The sequence below is a fragment of the Diceros bicornis genome, chromosome 3 (assembly GCF_020826845.1).
Source record: "Diceros bicornis minor isolate mBicDic1 chromosome 3, mDicBic1.mat.cur, whole genome shotgun sequence".
NCBI classification, from domain to species: Eukaryota; Metazoa; Chordata; class Mammalia; order Perissodactyla; family Rhinocerotidae; genus Diceros; species Diceros bicornis.
The window spans coordinates 74,293,820-74,313,648 of record NC_080742.1 but is presented as its reverse complement, the minus strand read 5'-3'; the positions used below and the strand labels follow the sequence as shown (position 1 = coordinate 74,313,648).

Sequence of the window (19,829 nt, the reverse complement as noted above, 5' to 3'; positions counted from 1 at the left end):
TTTATGTCTCAAAATGTGTTTATTTCTTCCTCTATCACTTTCTCTCTTACTCACTTTGTCTGATATTTGTCTATTTTATTAGCTATGCCCTGACAGCTGGGGCAGGAGTGTGGGGTTTAGTAGGAAGGTTGGAAAGGCATGGTCAGCCATGCTGGGAATTTTGTTCAAGTCCATTTTCCCCCACCTGTCATTTCCCACTACTTCATCAAACAAAACTACTTCCATTACGCTCTGGGCTTTCTAGGCAACCCCCGGTAGGGTGCTTTCTAACTCAGCGTTAAAGGTAATGGTGCATCCTAAGCATTCTCACTCTGCATCCCACTCCCAGAACTGTTCATTCTCCTCATTCTCGACAATTGAAACCTCTGAGCTTCCTTTCTCTCCTATCTCAGCTCTTGGGAATGTCTAAGGAGGTGAGAGCCTCGCCTAACTGCTCCCCGGGGGCCGCAGCGGATTGGAAGCGATCACACCGGTCTCTCCTCCTTCTTGCCCTCCCCGCTCCGGGACCGGTCAGGCTGGTTCTGACATCTGGGGAATTAACGTGTCCCGCCCATCCCTAGCCTCGAGCCGCGCAGGCTCCGCGCCTCCGCCCTTGTTCCCTTGTCGTTTCCAGCCCTTACGAGTGAACGCCGCTACAAAGGGCTTGAATGAAACGTGTGTGGGTTTAGTGAGTCGTAAACCACCAGAGGATCCCGTCTGCCCACAAACCAGCATCTCTCGGAGGAGGCAGAGGAGGGGGAGGAGGCAAGGAGCTGAGTGCTCGGTTTGGCTGGCGCGCGCAGCGGCTGGAGCGGCGGGGAGAGGCCGGGCCTCCTCCCCCTTCCCGGCCATGCACCGCCTCGCCCGCGGCGGTTCCAGGCACCACACTCTCCGCCCGGGCTGCGCCCGCTGTCGCAGCAACAAGCTCCTGCGGCCGCGGGCACCGTCGACCGAGGAGCGGCGCCCGCGCTCTCCACCCCCGCCACCGATTCCCGTCTCCGCCGGGACACGCCGCCGAGCAGCCCGCGCCGCCCCCTGGTCAACTTTGGGCAGGAGGAGAAACAACTTTGACAGTGGCCGCGGATTTCGAATCCCGCTTGTCCTCGGCAGCAGCGGCCTCGCGGGTCGCTGGGGTTAGGTGGGACAAGAGTTTGCCGGGCGCATCTGCGCTGCGTCTGGCCGTTTGCAACCTGTTTCCAGCGAGCAGGGCGGGATTGTGGCTACTAGTCACCTGAAGGAGGGGAACGTGTTTTTCTTTCCCTTTGGCGACCTCCGCTTCTACTGGATAAAGCAATATCGAAGGGATGTAAATAGGAAAGCAACTATTACCAAGAAGGCAGCTACCCAAAGGCAGGCAAGAGCGCGGGGCTTCGTCTGGGCTTCTCCCAGTCGCAACATTAATCAATAGTCAGGTGTTGGTTGCAACTTTTCAAGGTCAGCCACCGGGAGCAGCGATTCCCACCCTGAACCTTGGGGATACGCGGCGCTCGAGTTGGATTTGGCTGAGAAATGCACAGGACGCCAAACGAGGAAGGATTGTAGAGGGGGAGGGTTGTGACCCCAAGACCCATCCCCCAACGTCCCCGTAATCTCCCGTCCCCCGCTGCCGGGGCGGGGGTGAGTATGTGACATGTGTCTAACTCGCAGCAGCAACTTAGGCAGCAGGTGTCGGTCCTAAGCCGGAGCCGCGGCTGCCGGGTGCGTCCTCATCGAGCCATGTGGGCCCCGGGCGCGCCTCTCGCCCGCACCTCGCGGCTGCTTCTTATGCTGCTGCTCAAGGTTTCTGCCTCTCCTGCGCTCGGGTCCGCCCCTGCGCCCAGGAACGAAACTTGTCTGGGGGAGAGCTGTTCACCTATACTGATCCAGCGTCGCGGCAGGGACGCTTGGGGACCAGGAAATTCTGCAGGAGACCTTCTGCCAACCAGTGCGTCCAGGGAGGAGGAGCAGAAGGCAGCGGTGCGCGCGGCGTCCTCGTGGGACCTACCGGTGGCCCGGGGCGGTGACCCAGGTGCAGGCAGAGGGGCGGAGGCGTCAGCAGCCGAGCCCTCGGGACCGCCAGCCAAGCCGCCTGGCGCCTGGGGGTGGAAAGGTGCCCGGGGTCAGGAGCCCCCTGGAACTTTGGGGAGAGGGAACCCCACGGCTCTCCAGCTCTTTCTTCAGACCTCAGAGGAGAAGGAGAAGGGTCCCAGAGGAGCTGGCATTTCCGGGCGCAGCCAGGAGCAGAGTGTGAGGGCAGAATCCGGAGCCAGAGACCTATATTACTGGCCAAAGAGAGCCGGGAAACGCCAGGGTTCCCATCACGACTCCCCACCCAAAACGGTCAATGGACCGTCGGGGCACGAAGGGCAGACGATTGCACCGCCCGGCAGGGCGCTGGCCCAGAACGGGTCCTCGGGTGAAGGGGTCCACGAACGCGGGGGTCCCCGCCGGGGGAACAGCACAAACCGGCGCTTGCGGCTGAAGAACCCCTTCTACCCGCTGACCCAGGAGTCATACGGAGCCTATGCGGTCATGTGTTTGTCGGTGGTGATCTTCGGGACCGGCATCATTGGTAACCTGGCGGTGATGTGCATCGTGTGTCATAACTACTACATGCGGAGCATCTCCAACTCCCTCTTGGCCAACCTGGCCTTCTGGGACTTTCTCATCATCTTCTTCTGCCTTCCGCTTGTCATCTTTCATGAGCTAACGAAGAAGTGGTTGCTGGAGGACTTCTCCTGCAAGATTGTGCCCTATATCGAGGTAATGCCTTCCAGGGGGTCTCAAGCTACTGGTTTTACCCATTTCCGGGATTTATAGCATCAGAACTGCTGCTCCATGCACCTGCCTGGCTGCTGAATCCCTTCCCCTTTTCTCTGGGTCCCTCCTCCATTTCTCTTGTCAATCATTTATGCATACACACACGTATAGACAGAGATGCAGCTTTGTTCACTCACCTTCAAACTCATCTGCTCCTAGATTGTGAAATAATTATGATCTCATAATGTATAGCATTGTTTAGAATTTAAATTTATCTCTCTGAATATGGTGCTACGTATATTTCTGATTTGGCACCTATCAGAGACTCTAGGGTTAATAAATGGCCAGTCCATGGGTGTCATTATTAGAACCCAGCAAGAACAAAAACTTGTGTTGTTTATCTACTAGATTTCTAGTGCTCCAACATGATTTTTTTTCCCCAAGAAGATTATTGCCCAAGAAGAAAAAAAAGATATTTTTTCATAAATATCAAAATTGGAGTAGTATGTTATTTAACAAAGGAAATCTGCCTTTCTTTGTTTGTCAGTTGGCCTCATGATATATTAATAACCTCCCAAATTAGTTTGTGTCTTTGGCTGTCTGCCATACTATCCCATCTAAATTCTTATGACATTTCTTGTTTCTCTTTTTTCCTTCTCAATTTCTTAACAATTTTATTTATTTTGTATGAATGAGCTTAAGCACAAATAACACTTTGGCCATCATGGCACAGACTTTATTTGACATTTTCAAAGTATATAATACATATATCTTTGTCATTTGTTAGGGTGTAAGAGATTGGCTATTTTAGCGATTGACTCTAAGACTAGAAAGTTTCTTAAGAAGACAGGGCATATAATAGGTTCCAAACTTTGGAAATGAAAATCTTGTTGAGTAAAATTTTACTGTTTCATCCTATAGCTAGTGTCCTGAACCGTTATTATGAGAGTTGGAATTTTCTCTTTAAATGGCCTCTCTCTAAACACCAGCTCTTGGAAGGAGCCCAAGTGCTTTGTTGCCAGTTGTGTTTTTAGCCAGCTGGCCCTTGATTTCCTCCATTCAGACTGCCCATTTCATTTATGGAAGACGAAGAAGGGAAACTGTAAATATTCCAGAGCCCCTGATCCTGTCTGGCACCAGGGCCAGCGACACTATGTTCAACATTGTTCCAGGGCCTAAAGCTAGGGGATAAGTAAACAGAAAACAGTACCTACTTAGAAGGACCAAGGCAAGAGACAGTAAATAAAACCCTATGTTATCCTGGCAAGGATCAGAAACTGAATCGTTACATGCTTGCTAAATCAGCTGTTGCTACTTTACCAAGATCTAGGATTTCTCTTGTTGCCAAGCTCCAAGTAGCTCTGAAACATCTAATTTATTTGGTAGACAGTTCATTTTTGAATTGCAGAGGAGGTGGTTGAATTTATGTAAGAGAATATGTGTCTACCAGTTGCCTTTTCAAGGTGAATTTCACTTTAAGATTTCTCTGATTGTTTGCTTGAATAATGCAGAAGAAATTGACACATGCAAGAAAGAGACAAAAGTAAACTATAAAGTAAACTGGGGAGTCACTCCCGATAAGAGAGAAGTGTATCGGCTTGTCTTCAATATTTATGGACACGATGATACCTTTATAAATTAGAGAGAAAAACAATAAGGAGAATAGAAAAAAGAAACTGGGGAAAGAAAAAAAATTACCAAAGTTCTTGAAAAAAACTTTCAAAGAATCCCATCCAAATTCAGAAAAGAATATAAAAACTTTGGTTAGTTTAATGAGACCTGTGAGTTTTGAGTGATGGTATTTATTATGTATCTGTTTTAATTTTCTTTCTCTCTAGTTAAGATTTTTAAAAACGTGTATTTTCTTTCATTTGTATTTCATTTTTCAATTTAATTCCTAGCTCCTTAAGAATATTTTGTTTTTACCTCTTCTCTTATTATTATTATTAAAACAATTATTGTTATTTTTTGCTCCCTGTATTTTTTCCCCCTTCTTCATAGCCTTCTCTGTTTTTCAGTTATTGGTGGTACTGGGCTTCATTTTCCCTAGAGAAGCAAAGGCTTGGGAAAGAAGACTTACTCCTTTTTTTTCCTCAAAAAATTAGACTGTAATATACATTTTTACTCTTAGAGTAATGAATGAAAATCTTAAGATTTAGTGTTTCTAAATTCCTACCTAATCCTATTCTTCTGAAATAATTTTATAATGTTTGAGCATGCTTTGTGAAAATAATTATTGAGCAGTAGTATCAGCTCCACATTTCCTGATTATAAGAACAAGAAATACAGTCCAAATCTCAAAATAAAGCATTTCTGCCTCTAGGAGGCACTGCTATTTTCACAGAAGAGAGATTTATTGCCTGTTCTGTGTCAGGTTCCTGAAAAAACAGACCCTAATGTGGAGATTTGCTTGCAGGAAGTTTATTGGGGCATGCGCTCAGATTCAACACCTGGTAGGGGATGAAGGAAGCAGGATTGGACAGGAGGAGAAGTTGAACTGTGATGCAGATGCCACAAAGACCTCAGCTGACATGACAGGGAGCTCTAGGCCTGGGGTGGTCCTGCAGGGATGTCCTGAGTAGAGGCAAGAGGGCCCAGCCGGTATATCGTCTAACAGACCAGTCATCAGTTGCAATTTGCTCCCAGGAAGGGAGCATAACTGTGAGCTGGGTGGATCTCTTTGGTCAAGGGCAATTCCTAGTGAGGGATGCAGCTAAGAGCCATCAATCACCAATAGCCCCAGCAGTTGGGGGAAATTAGCACTTCATTCCTGAAGGACTTTAGGGAGAGGCAATCTGGGTGAGGAACCGTAGCATCCACTACAGTGGTTTTTAAATTATCATGTTAAATTAGAACCAGAAGACAGCCTAATCCAACTCCCTCAATTTAAGGGTGAAACCTGAGGCTCAGAGAAGAAAAATGACCATCTCGAGCATATATACTAGTCAGTGGCAATCAAACTCTTGGTCTCAATGCTTCATGTTGATGTTTGCTTATTAGGCAAACATCTGTGAGGCAAATGGTGTCCAGCGAGTGTCTCCTTTTTCATTCTGCTCCTTGGCGTCTTTTAAAAAAGATTTATGTATCCACTAGATAGGAAAAAATAGTAAAGATAGAAAACATAATTTGTTGTATGTTGAAATTTTTATCTTCTTATATTCTTAAGTTTCATCTTGTTTCTCATAAATTGACAGTGCCACAGTTGGTAGCTCATTACATTTTTAAAAATTGCAATAATCTGAGACAACTGCACTTTTTTAGTGTGGCAAATATGATTATTTTAATGATTAAATAAAGTTATATAGGTTACATTTTATGTTCTTAAAATCACAAAGTGTTTTAGATTGGTAAAGGACATTACAAATATATTACATTTGTTTGAACTTTTTTTTTTAAATCTGACCCCCCCATCTTTTCCCTCTTGACCACAAGATTTCTAAAAATTATTTGATATTTTATCTCCTTTTATTATCTAGATTTTGCTTTTTTTCACTTTTTACTTTCTTATATTTGTTTTGTTTGTTGGCTATTCTTCCTTTTTTTTCATCACACACCCTCTTATTGATTTATAACGTATGAGTATTTTTCTAGTAATCTATTTTTCCTTTTACAATGTTTTTATTTTTTAATTTTTCACAGTTATTTAAAAATTTTATCCACAATTGATTTTTATTGATCTTTATAAACTTTCTCTCCCATCTCTCTTTTGCCTTCTTTTCCTTTTCTACCACAGTTCTTTTTTTCCTAATGCTTGAATATTAGCATAATCTTAAGGATGTACTGGAATTTTGGGGAGAGTTGTGTTTGTGCAGAAAAATAGGAGGTATTTCTTCAGCAGAAATTACAAATCTTTTCAATTTGCACTCAACTCTTCTTTTTATTTCAATTTGTTCACATAGGTCTTGAGAGGACCTAGCTTCCAGAGTCTATCTCTAGAAAGGGAGTTTTATCATGTTTAATATTGCTATGAGTGGGAATATACTGGGAACTGTTGTAGTTGATGACTTCTCTCTTTCTATTCCAGGATTATGATGTCTTTGTGGCCTAGTGATAAGTCCTATAAGGACCAAGGACAGATGGACTGGGAGGAAAGGGGGATAGGAGAGAAGGGAATCTGAGTAAATGGTGACCATCCTAACAGACACATCATTTTAAACTGGTTTATCAGATAGTCACCAGAAAAAAACTATACTCAAACCAATAGCCGAATGTAGAGAGAGAGTGTGTGTATGTGTTGGATATGGAGATCTGGGTATAGATTGCAATAGGAGAATGGCGGAGGAGTTCCTTACCAAACCATTCCCTTAAGGATCCAACAAATAGGTAAAACCAAATAATTCAAGCACTGAATTATTTGGTAACTGGAACACTCTTTGTTCATTACTTGATGGAAGCCAACCAGAGTCAGTGTATCAGCTGATCCAGATCCATTGCTAAATATTTATTTCTGTTTGGATGTTAATTGGAGGTTTTGAATAATATAGGCTTCTCAGTTTAAAGAACTCACACCTTCATGGTGTGTGGTAGGGAAGACACCTTCAAAGAGTTCTAAGATAATCCTAGATCTAACTGTATTTTTATTTTTGTTGGGGTACAGTTTCTTACATGAAGGTGGAGGGTGGATAAAGGGAACACATGTCACCAGGGCTTCTGGATTAGGGATGATTTGTAAAAAGTCTAGAATCTTTTGTGATGAAAAGAGCCAGATTCTCCAATGTCTTTAGAAATACTGGTTTTAAACTGAATGAAGCAAATGACTCTTTCATTGCCTTAGATTGTACTTAGCACTGACAGGTGAGAAAGGAAGGGTACTGGAAGGTGAAGATGGTATTACTATATGGGTGTGTGGTTCTACACAGATTTCCCTAGATCCCTTACATTCAAGTAATAGCACATTTATCACGGCAGATGGTAAATTTGCTTGAGTAGTGGATTAGCCATTAGGTATTCTGATGGACTTTTAAGTGGAAACACACAGTTTTATGGGCAATTTGAAAGTTACTCATAATATTCTCAGGAAAAATAGACTTGCTATATCAGAATGGTGCTTAATAAATATTTTATGACTTCTCATTTATCTCTTTAGAATCATTTTCTGCATTCCCATGCAAGTGAAATATTTAGCTGATAACTCCAGCAGAAAAGGAAAAAAAGTTGTAGAGTGTGCTTTTATTTATAACTCAATTTATGAACAGTGTAGGGTAAAGTTTACTGAATTGGGTTCCACATAAGAAATAAAAGCTTTATGATATACCAATGTGAAATTCAAATAATTTCCTTAACTATTGATTGTAATAAGAATGTCATCCTTTTCTAAAGCTTGCCAATGAAGTATAAACAGTAACATGGATTTTTTCTTACTTCTCTTCTAGTAGTATCAGTTGGCATTCAGCTTTTAAGAATTATATATAAAACAGCAGCACCCAATAACTGATTAGAGAACAGTTGATTAATTCATTATTTTCTATAATCCTTTTCCATATATGTCATGATTCATTTATTTATTCACTGTCCATTCATTCATCAAACATTTATAGGCCTTTTCTTCTGTGCTAGACGTTATGTTAGGAAGGGGGATGAGAGTAGAGAGGTGAGGGAATAAGGGGAAAAATTTCCAGAGATGAGTAAGATAGATGGGTTACTGCTATTAAAGTTATAGAAAAGTAAAATAATGTTCTACAGTGTGATGAATACTATAAAAGAGGTTTAAACAAAGTATTATGGAAGTTCTGGAATGGCCCTGGAATGAGTCAGCTCACAACTGTACTCAGTTATGACCAAAGATGGAGAAATTCAAGTGAAAACTATGCTCCCTCTAATTTTTTTTCAATCATGTTCTTACTATTAGTCTTCATAAATGCTGGACAGCCTAGATCCAGGGTGAAAAGTTACAATTATGAAAATCTTTAAATTTTTGCTTCCTTGTCTTCTCAATCTTTCCTGGGATAGGAGGCCCGTAAGAATAATTGGCAAGATAACTGGGCAGATAGGGCAGTCCTAGAAATTCATTTAGAATACAGAATTATTATAAATATTATTAAATATTAAATTGTGATTTAGAATACAATGCCTGAGATAACCATCTCTACTTTGGAAATATTAGTCCTTATCAACCATAAGGGCATTAAATAAATACAGTTTTAAAATTTTACTTAAACGAATGGTTTATTTAGCAATGTAACAACAGTAAATTAAATTGAGTCCTTTGCTTCTGAAAATCTCAAAGACATATATGTTTTCAACTTGACCTTAGAGAACCTGGGAAAAAAGGCTGACAAGGGAGATACTTTAGACCCTATTATAGAATAGGGGAAAGGGAAGCATAAATGGACTTTCCCAAGAATGGGATTAATCTCCCAAACACACAGCATGAGGACTTATCCTGAGTTCCTGAGGGCTGCCAAGGTATCTGGTTATGTCAACAAAGCATCCTTCAACAGAGAAAAGGAAGCAAATATGTCTGCAAAAGCAAAATAGATATGAGCTTCTGAGCCTACTCAAGGCTGAGTAGGTGAGGATCTGCCTTGCGCCTCACTCTTATGCTACATGGACCTTGATAGAATTTTTCCACCTTTAATAGCTCTTCCTATGTGCCACAACTAGATTTAATAGTGTCACATTGGAAGCACAGGGATCTGCGTCTAAGATGGGGAGAGAGGGATGGACAGCCTTCAGCGCCATGCAGTTTGTCTCTGGCTCTGTACTTCTGCTCATATCCTCCAGGGATCCTCTTGTGATTTTACTTCCCAAGAATTGACCTGCCAAGGTGCCATAACTTACTCAACCTTGTTGCCAAGATTGACTCTTAAATCTCCTTAGGAGAATGGGATTCTTTGTCCCAGAAGAGATGATCTCATCTAAAATTTCAGAATGGAGTGGAGAATGGGATTGCTGCAACCTCAAATATGGGGTCTTTCTATTTGCAAAGTAGGTATAGATACTTCCCATAAAACTTCAAAACACAGGATATAAACACAGTTCCTGGCTTATTCTTGAGACAAAATACTTTCAGTTTGTGAATTTATGATAGTTTTCAAAGTTATCTGTTGGCACTCTTGAACGGTTCACAGCATTAATGAGGCCAAGGTCACTGATTTCATCCAGCCTGGAATGAGTCATTTTCATTAGGTCTATGACTATACTCAGGGCTGCCATTTTTTATTCCCTCCTCATAACTCCCTACCTTCAGGGCCTTTCCTCCTACCTTTACTGTCTTCTCCTTGGTTCAAATCTCTCCTGTATAGGAAAAGCATCCCATTAACTAATTCACAGCAAGACGTGGGATTTAGAGATATTTGCCTTTTATAAGAGGATTGAATGAGAAAGAGTACTTCCTTTACAGACTACCAAAGGTGGAATTTTGGTTAAAGGCAGAGAAACTTTGTCTTAAAATGTGGTTTCTCAATGTCATTCAATTCATAATTACCCAACCACAAATGGATGAGGCCAACTCTAATTTTGTTTTTAGTTTAGGCTCACCAGCATGCAAATCAATGTCATTAGTCACAATGGAAAATAGGTGAAAATTTGTTACTATTCCTTGGAAACTCATCAGAACCTCTAAGTGAACAACAGAAATTCTAAAGATTAAAAACTGGACTGTGGGCTTAGGGGAAATATTATATTTTGAAAAGAATTTCTAATTATTAAGAATAAATATGGAATATATAAATTCCTTTAAGACATGTTGATTCCAGTAGATGGCTTCCATCGTAGGACAAAGACGTTAATCTTGCTTCATTTGCAGTTTTTATACTAATGAGCATTGACACATTTATGATTAAACTATAACATTTTAGACAAGTTGTAGTCAAACGATTTGTTTTTTTTTTTACTACAAAAGGAATGTACTGTGCTACAGAAGTCAAAAGTTGCAATTAGTAGGAAACCTTATGTCAAGGTGGGACTATAAAGGTAAAGAAAGATTTATAGGATAAAGACAAGTTTTGGAATGATATGTTAGCTTTTAAATAGTCTTCATTGTTTTTAAAATAAGTAAGGACATTTTATGAAGCTTAAGCAAGAGGGAGGAAGGTGGAGAATGAGGCAATACTGACAGTTGATGCCTTCAAAATATTTTTTTTTTTCCGCAACATGGGGAATCACGTATAGATGAAGTAGGCTAGGTATAATTGAAATAAATGGATACTTATGATATGTGGGCAGATCTGATTAAATCTCAGTGATATTGATAAAGATAAGAAGGTTCTTTTCCACCGTGCAGAGTGGCTGTGAAGAGCTCTATTTCATTTGAGAGATATGTGCGTGTTGTAAGGGGTGAGGCAAATCTCCTCCTCACTCTGTTTTGGGTTGGAGACATCAGTGGAAGCGTGTCACTGCCATAGTTTCATGACTTGCATGCCCTCTGAAATGAAGACCTTTTGATAAAGGCCATCTCATTCACAGCAGTCTGATAAACAGTGGCTCTGATAAACATGCTCGCCCCACTGGTGCTCAAAGAAGTGTCTCTTCTGTGGGAAAGTTGCCCTGCAGTGCTGCTGAGGACAAGGATTCTGGAAAATGCAAGAGGAAGCCAAAGGCATACAAGCTCAAGCCATTTAGAGTTTCAAAGGCAACTGCCCTGTGCTCCTCCTGCTGTTTTCCTGACTGATTGTTAGGCCTGTAACCACGGACTTAGAATAGATTAGCATTCATGGCCCAAATGAATGGGTTTTCTTAACAATAATGCCCTTGTTTTGAGAGTTACTTGTATACAAAGGACAGCACGTAAATAGATGTACTTAGATGTCTTTTTGAGGTAGAATATAAGTTAGGCTAGAGTACAGTCATCATGACTTTGGTTAGAAATTTCCCTATTTTATAAAAGTCAGTGTATTCCAGTCGCTTCACTGTATTTAAGCATTGAATTGAATTGATGGATAACATTGAAAATGAATAAGATTCAATTTCATATGAAAGAAATTTTGCTTGGAAGTACACTGGTCTTTTTTGTCCCCATCAGGGTTATCATTGATTTACCTCAGAAGGGTTAGCAAAACTTACTATCGGTATGAGTTGTACCTTCATAGCTTACTCTTACTCATAATAGTTCCTTATTGTCTGTTTGCGATAAGCTTCTGAGAAACGGAGCAATAGCTAAGACAGGATTTCCAAACATTACAGTTTTTCATAAAGTATCCATATGCTTTTTCTTCATATCATTTTGAATGAACAGGGGTTTAACGTGGTACAAAGTGAGGATGGTTGCACAGGTTTCCTTATGGCTTGATGTACGTATTAAATTAGAAGCTTGAACAGCGTGGGGAACATTTTGGCATCGGAGCTGGCACTTCCCGCAAGGATGCTTAGGTCTTGACTTTTCCCCTGCCTGTCTGGTGCCTTGAGGCTACGCTGCGGGTGGCTGCTGCTGCCCGAAGCCGGTTGCTCGGGATTCTGACTGGGCAGGGCTGAAGGAGCCTTACTGTTGTTACTCTGGGATACAAAGAGGAGCAGAACATTACTAGAAGTTTGAAGGAAAGACTGTAGAGTTGTTTATTTGACTCTGTTGCTTCTGTATTTTGATGCCAACCCCCTCAAAATGCTCAATATCTTATTTTCCCAAATAGTTAAAAATTTCTGCTTCCAGCTTTTCTTTGCTCTTGACTCTCAGAAAGTCTTGTCTATTAAAGTGTTTACAGTTCTGCTTTTGTTGATGTTAATTATTACTCCCATTGCATTATCTTAATTAATAAGAGATTGCATCTTACTCAGTCCATCTCTCAGGATGTTGCTTCAAAGAACAACCATCTAAGCTAATGCTTAACAGCTTTACTCCCAAGAGCATATTTCATTGTGATATTGAATTTTAGCAATCAGATATGGTCATTAAACGCAGAAGATCCAGCATTCATGATACAGTTTTATAATTGCATCTAATTGCACCATTCATCTCGGTAGAATTTCTAATGAGATGTATGTAAACAAATATATTTAAAAATTGTGATAGAAATCTTTTCATGTTACTCCAATATTTAGCAATTTTAATTACATGGATAGAGTCCATATCTGAGTAAGTAGAAATTAGCCCACCATCCATCATCCAGATGATTTTTATCAATTAATTTCTGAGGTATGCAGTTAATTCTTTACAAATGTTTGAAGCCTTCTATAAATAAGTTGAGAAAGTACTGAGCAGGTGGGGACTTTGTACCTTTTTTGCTCTTTCACATCATAAAATCGAGGACGTAAGTGAATTTACAGGAAAATATCTGAAGTAATAACACTGCAGGCAGTGGCAGCAGGAGGGAGTAGGTATCCGGGACTGGCGTTTGGGCTGCTCTGGCGGTTGGCAACCGCGTTGTAAGCTCTGTCTGCATTTGGGGCAGTGTTTTCCTCAGAGGCTCCTTTAACAACTCTCTCTGTAGCTCTTGTGACCTTCCTGTACAGTTCACCCTGTTTCAGCTGGATCCTAATTGCAGAGAATACTATCAGAGAGAAGTACAATTTGAAAACTAGAAGCTGGATGCGAGAGCTTCCTGAAATTTGTGTATGAAAACTTGGGCAATTTCTCTCAGTTCATGGTTCATCAAGAGGACTACAGATCAAATGTTTTTGAGGTTCTGACTCAGTACAAAAGCTTTTGAGAATATGGCTGGAGAACTGATCATCTTCAAATAAAATACAGTGTAGAAGAATTTGTGAGTGAAAAGTTGGAGCACACGTGAATCTTGCTTAAAATTTGTCCTGACTTTTGTTATCTTGTGAGATGAAATAGAATCTAGAAAACACTTTTTTGCTTTTTGAAGTAGTGAACATCTTCTAATTAAGAGTGGCTGTGCAGCACAGTTTATGATATCTAAGGAGTGGCAATCTTAACACACATCTCTGCCCACATTCATTTGTTATTACCTCTCCTGAAATGCTTTGTAACAGACTTGGAGTTAGGTATGCAAATACTAGCTCTTGTGATAATTGGTCCAGATTTTAAGTTCTAGATTTATAATTAGGGAGATTAATAGGGGAGAAGATGCTAGCTCTTGTGTGTTGTGTGTTCTTTGTAAGCAATGATAGAAAACTACCAAGAAATTAGATGGTCCCAGCCTCCAAGAGATTGCCTCTCCTCAGTCTCTAGCACTTTTATATTACCAAGCTATCCTTTTAATAGAAATGTTATTCCTAATTTAAAAAGAATGCACAGCATAAACCTTTGTAGCTTTGTGTTTGTGGACTGACTCAGGATGCATGGTGACAGGGAAACCTGCACAAAGATTTGCCTTAGTGAAGACTGCACAGAAAGCCTTGCTGAGGAGTTGTGTATATTTGATATTTTGAGAATTTTTTTGTTTTGTATTCTCATAGAGAATGAATCAAAACATTTGAAAAACTAATATATAAATGTAAAGTTTAAAAATCCAGGGCCGGCCCCGTGGCTTAGCGGTTAAGTGCGCCCGCTCCGCTGCTGGCGGCCCGGGTTCAGATCCCGGGCGTGCACCGACGCACCGCTTCTCTGGCCATGCTGAGGCCGCATCCCACATACAGCAACTAGAAGTATGTGCAGCTATGACATACAACTATCTATTGGGGCTTTGGGGGAAAAAATAAATAAATAAATAAAATTAAAAATCCATCAAATAAAATCCTGCAATTTCCACATACTACTCTTTGATGTAGACCTTTGGAAAGTGGCAAGTCCTTCTGAGATTTCCATTCACAGTGTGGCAATTACTAACATTAAAAAAAAAAAAATGATCTTAAGACAGTTGCACAGTGTGGACCTCAATTTTAGAATTATCTCGAGTCTCCAGCATAGATGCAAAATAAAGTTCCATCAAGGTGAACAACTCATTAATTTAAAAGTTAATTTTAAAAAGGTAAATGTAGAGATGACTCTTTTTTTTTTTATGGCAGTCAGATTGATATTTCTTACACTGGTGTTTATGGGAAACTTTTTGAAGATTTCTTAGAACAAGAACTATGGTTATAAGTTCAACCATGACCTTTTGATGTGCACTGATCTAGACCTTTGTTAGTCATATTTTTTCATCATTTTTGCTTTTCATACAGTTAATCCCTCATTATATCTCACTTTCAGACTGTCTCCACTAATAGTCATGAGAATAGTTAAGGCATGAACGCAATGTCTTTATCTTCCATATCAAGAACTAGTAGACAGTGACTAATGTGTAGTGTGTAAGAAGAGGAGAAAATATTTGTTGTTGGAACTCTCATAGAATCCACCAGGCAAGTTGCCATCATTCTGGGGAGAGTGACAGCTTGAATGTAGTAGATAAACAACTAACGTTTTGAGTGCTAAAATTATTATGACAAATGTTTTTCCTTTTGTCAACATGATCCCTTCGAGTTCTAAAAAATTAGACATTGACGTTATGTATATATTTTTTCCTTGACCCTTTGCCAAGGCATGACCTATAGCTGTGCTTCTTAAACCTCCCCACTAGCAGGCAGAGGAAATTAAATGTACGTATCCGGGTGCCTGGAATACAGCTCAAAGCATCCCACCCACCTAGGGAGTTTTCTTTTAGTCTCCTGTTTTCTGTTAAACCTCATGAACATTTTGCCTTCTATTCACTGTCCTTGTTTAAATATATAAATAATGACTACATTTATTAAACATTAAATTACTTCAATTTTCCTCAAAATAGTTGAGTAAATTTGACGCTTCCACATGATTACTGTGTTTATCTTGTGACTTTGAGAGCCACCTTCCCCCTCTTGGTTGACTTTGACCTCCTTGAGGGAAGGAACTGCTTCTTGTTCCTCTCTCTATCCCCAATATGTAGCAGAGTGCTTGGGGTAGAGTTGAGATTAATAGATGTGTATGTGTGTTGAATATGTCGGTGTGCCCCATTAGAGTGTATATATATGATGCTCAATAAATATTTTATAGATTATTGAATGATAGTATGTTTACATTAGGAGCATGCATTTTTATTCCTGGAAAAGCCTCTGTGTGAAAAAATATGTTTATATTTTTGGTTCTTCACCTCTAATTGTTGATTTATGTAGATGCCTGGACCGTGTGCTTTTAAGAGCAGTTCCTCTTTGAACACAGAGCTCTATGTGGTCCATGTCAAAGGGTTTTCTGATCTGAAATTTTCTAATGGCTGAAATGTCTAGACATTCTATTTGCTCTTTTTTGCATATTTTCATGGTTATTTTTTATATTTCCTATTTTCTTTGACGTTTCATTATCTCACATTTCTCTAAATTTGATGAACATACTTATTTCATGATAAATGTACTTATTTTGTGTCTGATTCTGTGACTTGTTTCTCTTGGCACATAAGCTCATAGTGGCGGATTGTCTCTTGCATATTGTGATTTTTAATTGTGAATCCACGTTTCCTGGAATTTTATCTGTGGGGGTTCTCTGAGGCTCGTTGTAAAATGTATTCTTCCAGGGAGTTTTGTGTTTGCATCTATCAGGTGCCTGGGATGATTTTAAACTGCATTTTGGGGTTTTCTGAGCCACACAGATGGCATGAATTCTGGCCCTAGGCCACTGCAAATTCGGACTCCTGGTTAGAATTTGCTCTTCTTTTTTTTTCCTTTCCCCCCACTTTACCGAAATGCAAATCCTGTAATGCAGACAAGTTTCTTCACTATCTCGTTCTATTTTTTTCTCTTTATCCCATGAAGATGTCACTATCTGGGGAGTTCCAATGTCATAAGGGGATCTTGGATGTAATGCCCACTCACATTGGCCCCAGCTTTGTTTCCTGCCTCTGTGTGCCTCGACACCTGGCCCCATCTTTCTGGCTAAAACCAATTTGCGCTCTCATCAGGACTGGCAGATGCCCCCGGGGGCAAATATGCAGCATGGAGGGGGAGGCATCACTGACCTGTTTGTTTCTCATTGATTTTGATCCCTGGAGATTTTCCCTTTCCTGTTTTCCATAAGTGTATGCATTTGAAAATAATATTAAAATACTTTATTTTGCCTTTAGGAGAAATTGGAGGCAATCTCTGCTCATCTAGTTTGTTGGAAACAATAAGCTCTTGAATGTTTGCTGTGTGTGAGGCATGCTACTGACTCACACACTGGAAAACAGGACCATCCTTTTGAGTAATGAAAATGGGATGCACTTAACTATGCTTACTCCTTATCTAGATGGCTGGTGACAGGCATTTTCATGGTGACTGAAATTTTTGGTGTCTCTGGTCTTGGACTAGCTGATCTTTATGGATCCTTCCAGCTCTAAAACTTTTTTACTCCATGACCCTGAACCATTACTTTTTTTTTTCTTATTATTATCCGGACAATGATTCAGCTGAAGTCACAAACCCTGTTACCCATGTCTCATTCCAGGAAATTGTTCTCTTGTTTCTTTCACTCATCACCAATCTGTATTTATTGCCTAGTATTTTGATCTTTCAGAGACCACCCAGAATGAATGTGTTCTATGTTCCTCCCACAGGTTGCCTCTCTCGGAGTCACTACCTTCACATTATGCGCTCTCTGTATAGACCGCTTCCGAGCCGCCACCAACGTACAGATGTACTATGAAATGATCGAAAACTGTTCTTCAACAACTGCCAAACTTGCTGTTATATGGGTTGGCGCTCTATTGTTAGCACTTCCAGAAGTTGTTCTCCGCCAGCTGAGCAAGGAGGATGTGGGGTTGAGTGGCCGAGCTCCTGCGGAGCGCTGCGTTATCAAGATTTCTCCCGATTTACCGGACACCATCTATGTTTTAGCCCTGACCTACGACAGTGCCAGACTCTGGTGGTATTTTGGCTGTTATTTCTGTTTGCCTACACTTTTCACCATCACCTGCTCTTTAGTGACTGCAAGGAAAATCCGCAAAGCGGAGAAAGCCTGTACCCGAGGGAATAAGCGGCAGATTCAGCTAGAAAGCCAGATGAACTGTACAGTGGTGGCTTTGACCATTTTGTATGGATTTTGCATTATTCCTGAAAATATCTGCAACATTGTTACTGCCTACATGGCCACAGGGGTTTCCCAGCAGACGATGGATCTTCTTAATATCATTAGCCAGTTCCTTTTGTTCTTTAAGTCCTGTGTCACCCCCGTCCTCCTTTTCTGTCTGTGCAAACCCTTCAGTCGGGCATTTATGGAGTGCTGCTGCTGTTGCTGTGATGAGTGCATTCAGAAGTCTTCAACAGTGACCAGCGACGACAATGACAACGAATACACCACAGAACTGGAACTCTCACCGTTTAGTACCATACGCCGTGAAATGTCCACTTTTGCTTCTGTTGGAACTCATTGCTGAAGGGCAGCCTTTGGATTGGTTAGATTTGTTTATTTGCTTGATTTTCATATCCTGTGAAAGTTTTTACTTCATATTTTTCCTTACTGGGAAAAAAATGCAAAAAAATAGAAATATTAACTACTGTAGAACTGATTTTGCAAATTAATATTTGTGCTTTGAAAAAAATGTTTATATTTAGTTATTTAAGAAGTATGAGAAGGCCAATAGTTTTAGATCATTTTATCTGGTATGGTGCTAATATTTTATTTGAAAAAAGTTACTGCACCTTAACTTAATTAATTGCTAATTTTCTTTTAAAAATATAATCGCTGTATATTGATTATAGCCAAGTGATTTTTGTAGGTTATTTTATGTTTGAGTTGTGATTGAAAGTATATTGTATATGGAATTGTGAGATGATTTGTGGTTAAGAAGCATTCACAAAGTAGTACCAAATAAATTCCACTTTATTCTTTAATGCTATTGTCAATCTACTTTTAACCAAGATTCAATAAATCTTTTAATTGCCTTAAATACACAATTACTGGCTCTATGCACAATTTAAAATTGGCCTTATTGTTTTATAATTCTATTTCCCTTTAAGGCAGCTAATCACTATGTTATAAAGAAGTTTTCCTAATAGTACTATTTTATATGCATAATTCGTAAAACTATATTGTCTGTTAAAACAAAATTGTATTTTAAATATTCAGATATAGATGTAAACTTATTTCCAGATATTTATGAAATATGAATAAATAGACAGCAGAGTAGGAAGAAACTATCTTTTTTTTTTTTTTTAATTCACCTCTGAACTAGCATGTAGATCTACAGGTTTTCCCATGAGGAATTTTGAGGAGAATGAAGGACTAAAAAACAATGCACTTGTCATTTGATTTCCTCTGAATACTGACCTTGGAAGCACTGTGAATCCTGTGTGAAGCACTCTGAATTCTAATTTTCCTCCTTTTAAAAAATGAACTTGATTAAATCTTTATGACTTAGTTTTTTAAAGTAGAATGGAAATAAAGTAGGGGAATAATAAAATATTTATATATCTTGATTAGAACACTTGAATATTCAAATACTACTTTTAAACTGATATTCCATAAACTCCCAACAAAACACTCACCCTCTCCATTTGAATTATTTGAATCACTTAAGGGGTTCAAGTCGCAGCGGTTGTGTGGGACACACGTCTTAATCAGATGGCAGAGACAGTGACCTAGTGACACAGTGTAGTTATAATGTCTCTGTCTTCAGAAAAAGCATATAGAAGAACCCAATTTTCTGACTGGAAACTGTGCTATGTGTTTTCTGCTCGTCAACTTTTGTACTATTTAGCATAACTGAGTAGTATCTTCTTTTTTCCAGATTATAACATGATGTTATTTAAATCATTAAACTTTAGTGCTAGAAAAATTAAAGATACTTAATCCAGACCATTCATCTTCCACATGAACCCAGATTAACTAAATGACAGTGCCCAGAATATCTCCTTTTTCCCAGTCCAATACTCTTCAAAGGGAATTTTTCCCTACTGTCTGTATTCTAAGGGATTTGAGAGAGAATACAAACAAGGCACCATTGCCTTCTTACAGGTCCCTGTAACGGATCTTTGGAAAACTTCTCGAGGACGTGTGGACTAAGTTTGGGCTGCCGAGCAGATCAACAACTGTGACTCCACAGTGTCTCTCAATATTTAGTCAACTTTATAAATCAAGAAATATCAATTGAGCACATGGTATAGAAAAGGTTTTATGCTATTACGTTTAGTAAATAAAAGTAAATAGAGCTTAAAGTCAGACTTTACAAAACCAGGAAGAGGTGGGATGAGAAGGAAGGAGTAAGACAAATACATAAACAACTATGACATAAGCTGGAATTTGTTAGGAAGGTGTGAAGTTTTATGATAGTTCAGAGAGAACACATCAG

At 40.0% G+C, this 19,829-nt stretch overlaps 1 protein-coding gene across 1 annotated transcript; it reads left to right on the top strand.

Annotated features, from left to right (window-relative positions):
• The first annotated feature begins 905 nt into the window (after nucleotides 1–905).
• GPR37 (G protein-coupled receptor 37) lies at nucleotides 906–18,534 on the top strand. Its single transcript, XM_058529255.1, has 2 exons — nucleotides 906–2,721; nucleotides 17,097–18,534. The coding sequence occupies exons 1-2, from the start codon at nucleotides 1,696–1,698 to the stop codon at nucleotides 17,913–17,915; spliced, it is 1,845 nt and encodes a 614-aa protein (XP_058385238.1). The 5' UTR covers nucleotides 906–1,695; the 3' UTR covers nucleotides 17,916–18,534.
• The last annotated feature ends 1,295 nt before the right edge of the window (nucleotides 18,535–19,829 follow it).

Coding starts and splice junctions, on each gene's coding strand:
- GPR37 (XM_058529255.1), top strand. CDS start 1,696: ATGTGGGCCCCGGGCGCGCCTCTCGCCCGCACCTCGCGGCTGCTTCTT. Junction 2,722..17,096: donor AGATTGTGCCCTATATCGAG/GTAATGCCTTCC, acceptor TTCCTCCCACAG/GTTGCCTCTCTCGGAGTCAC.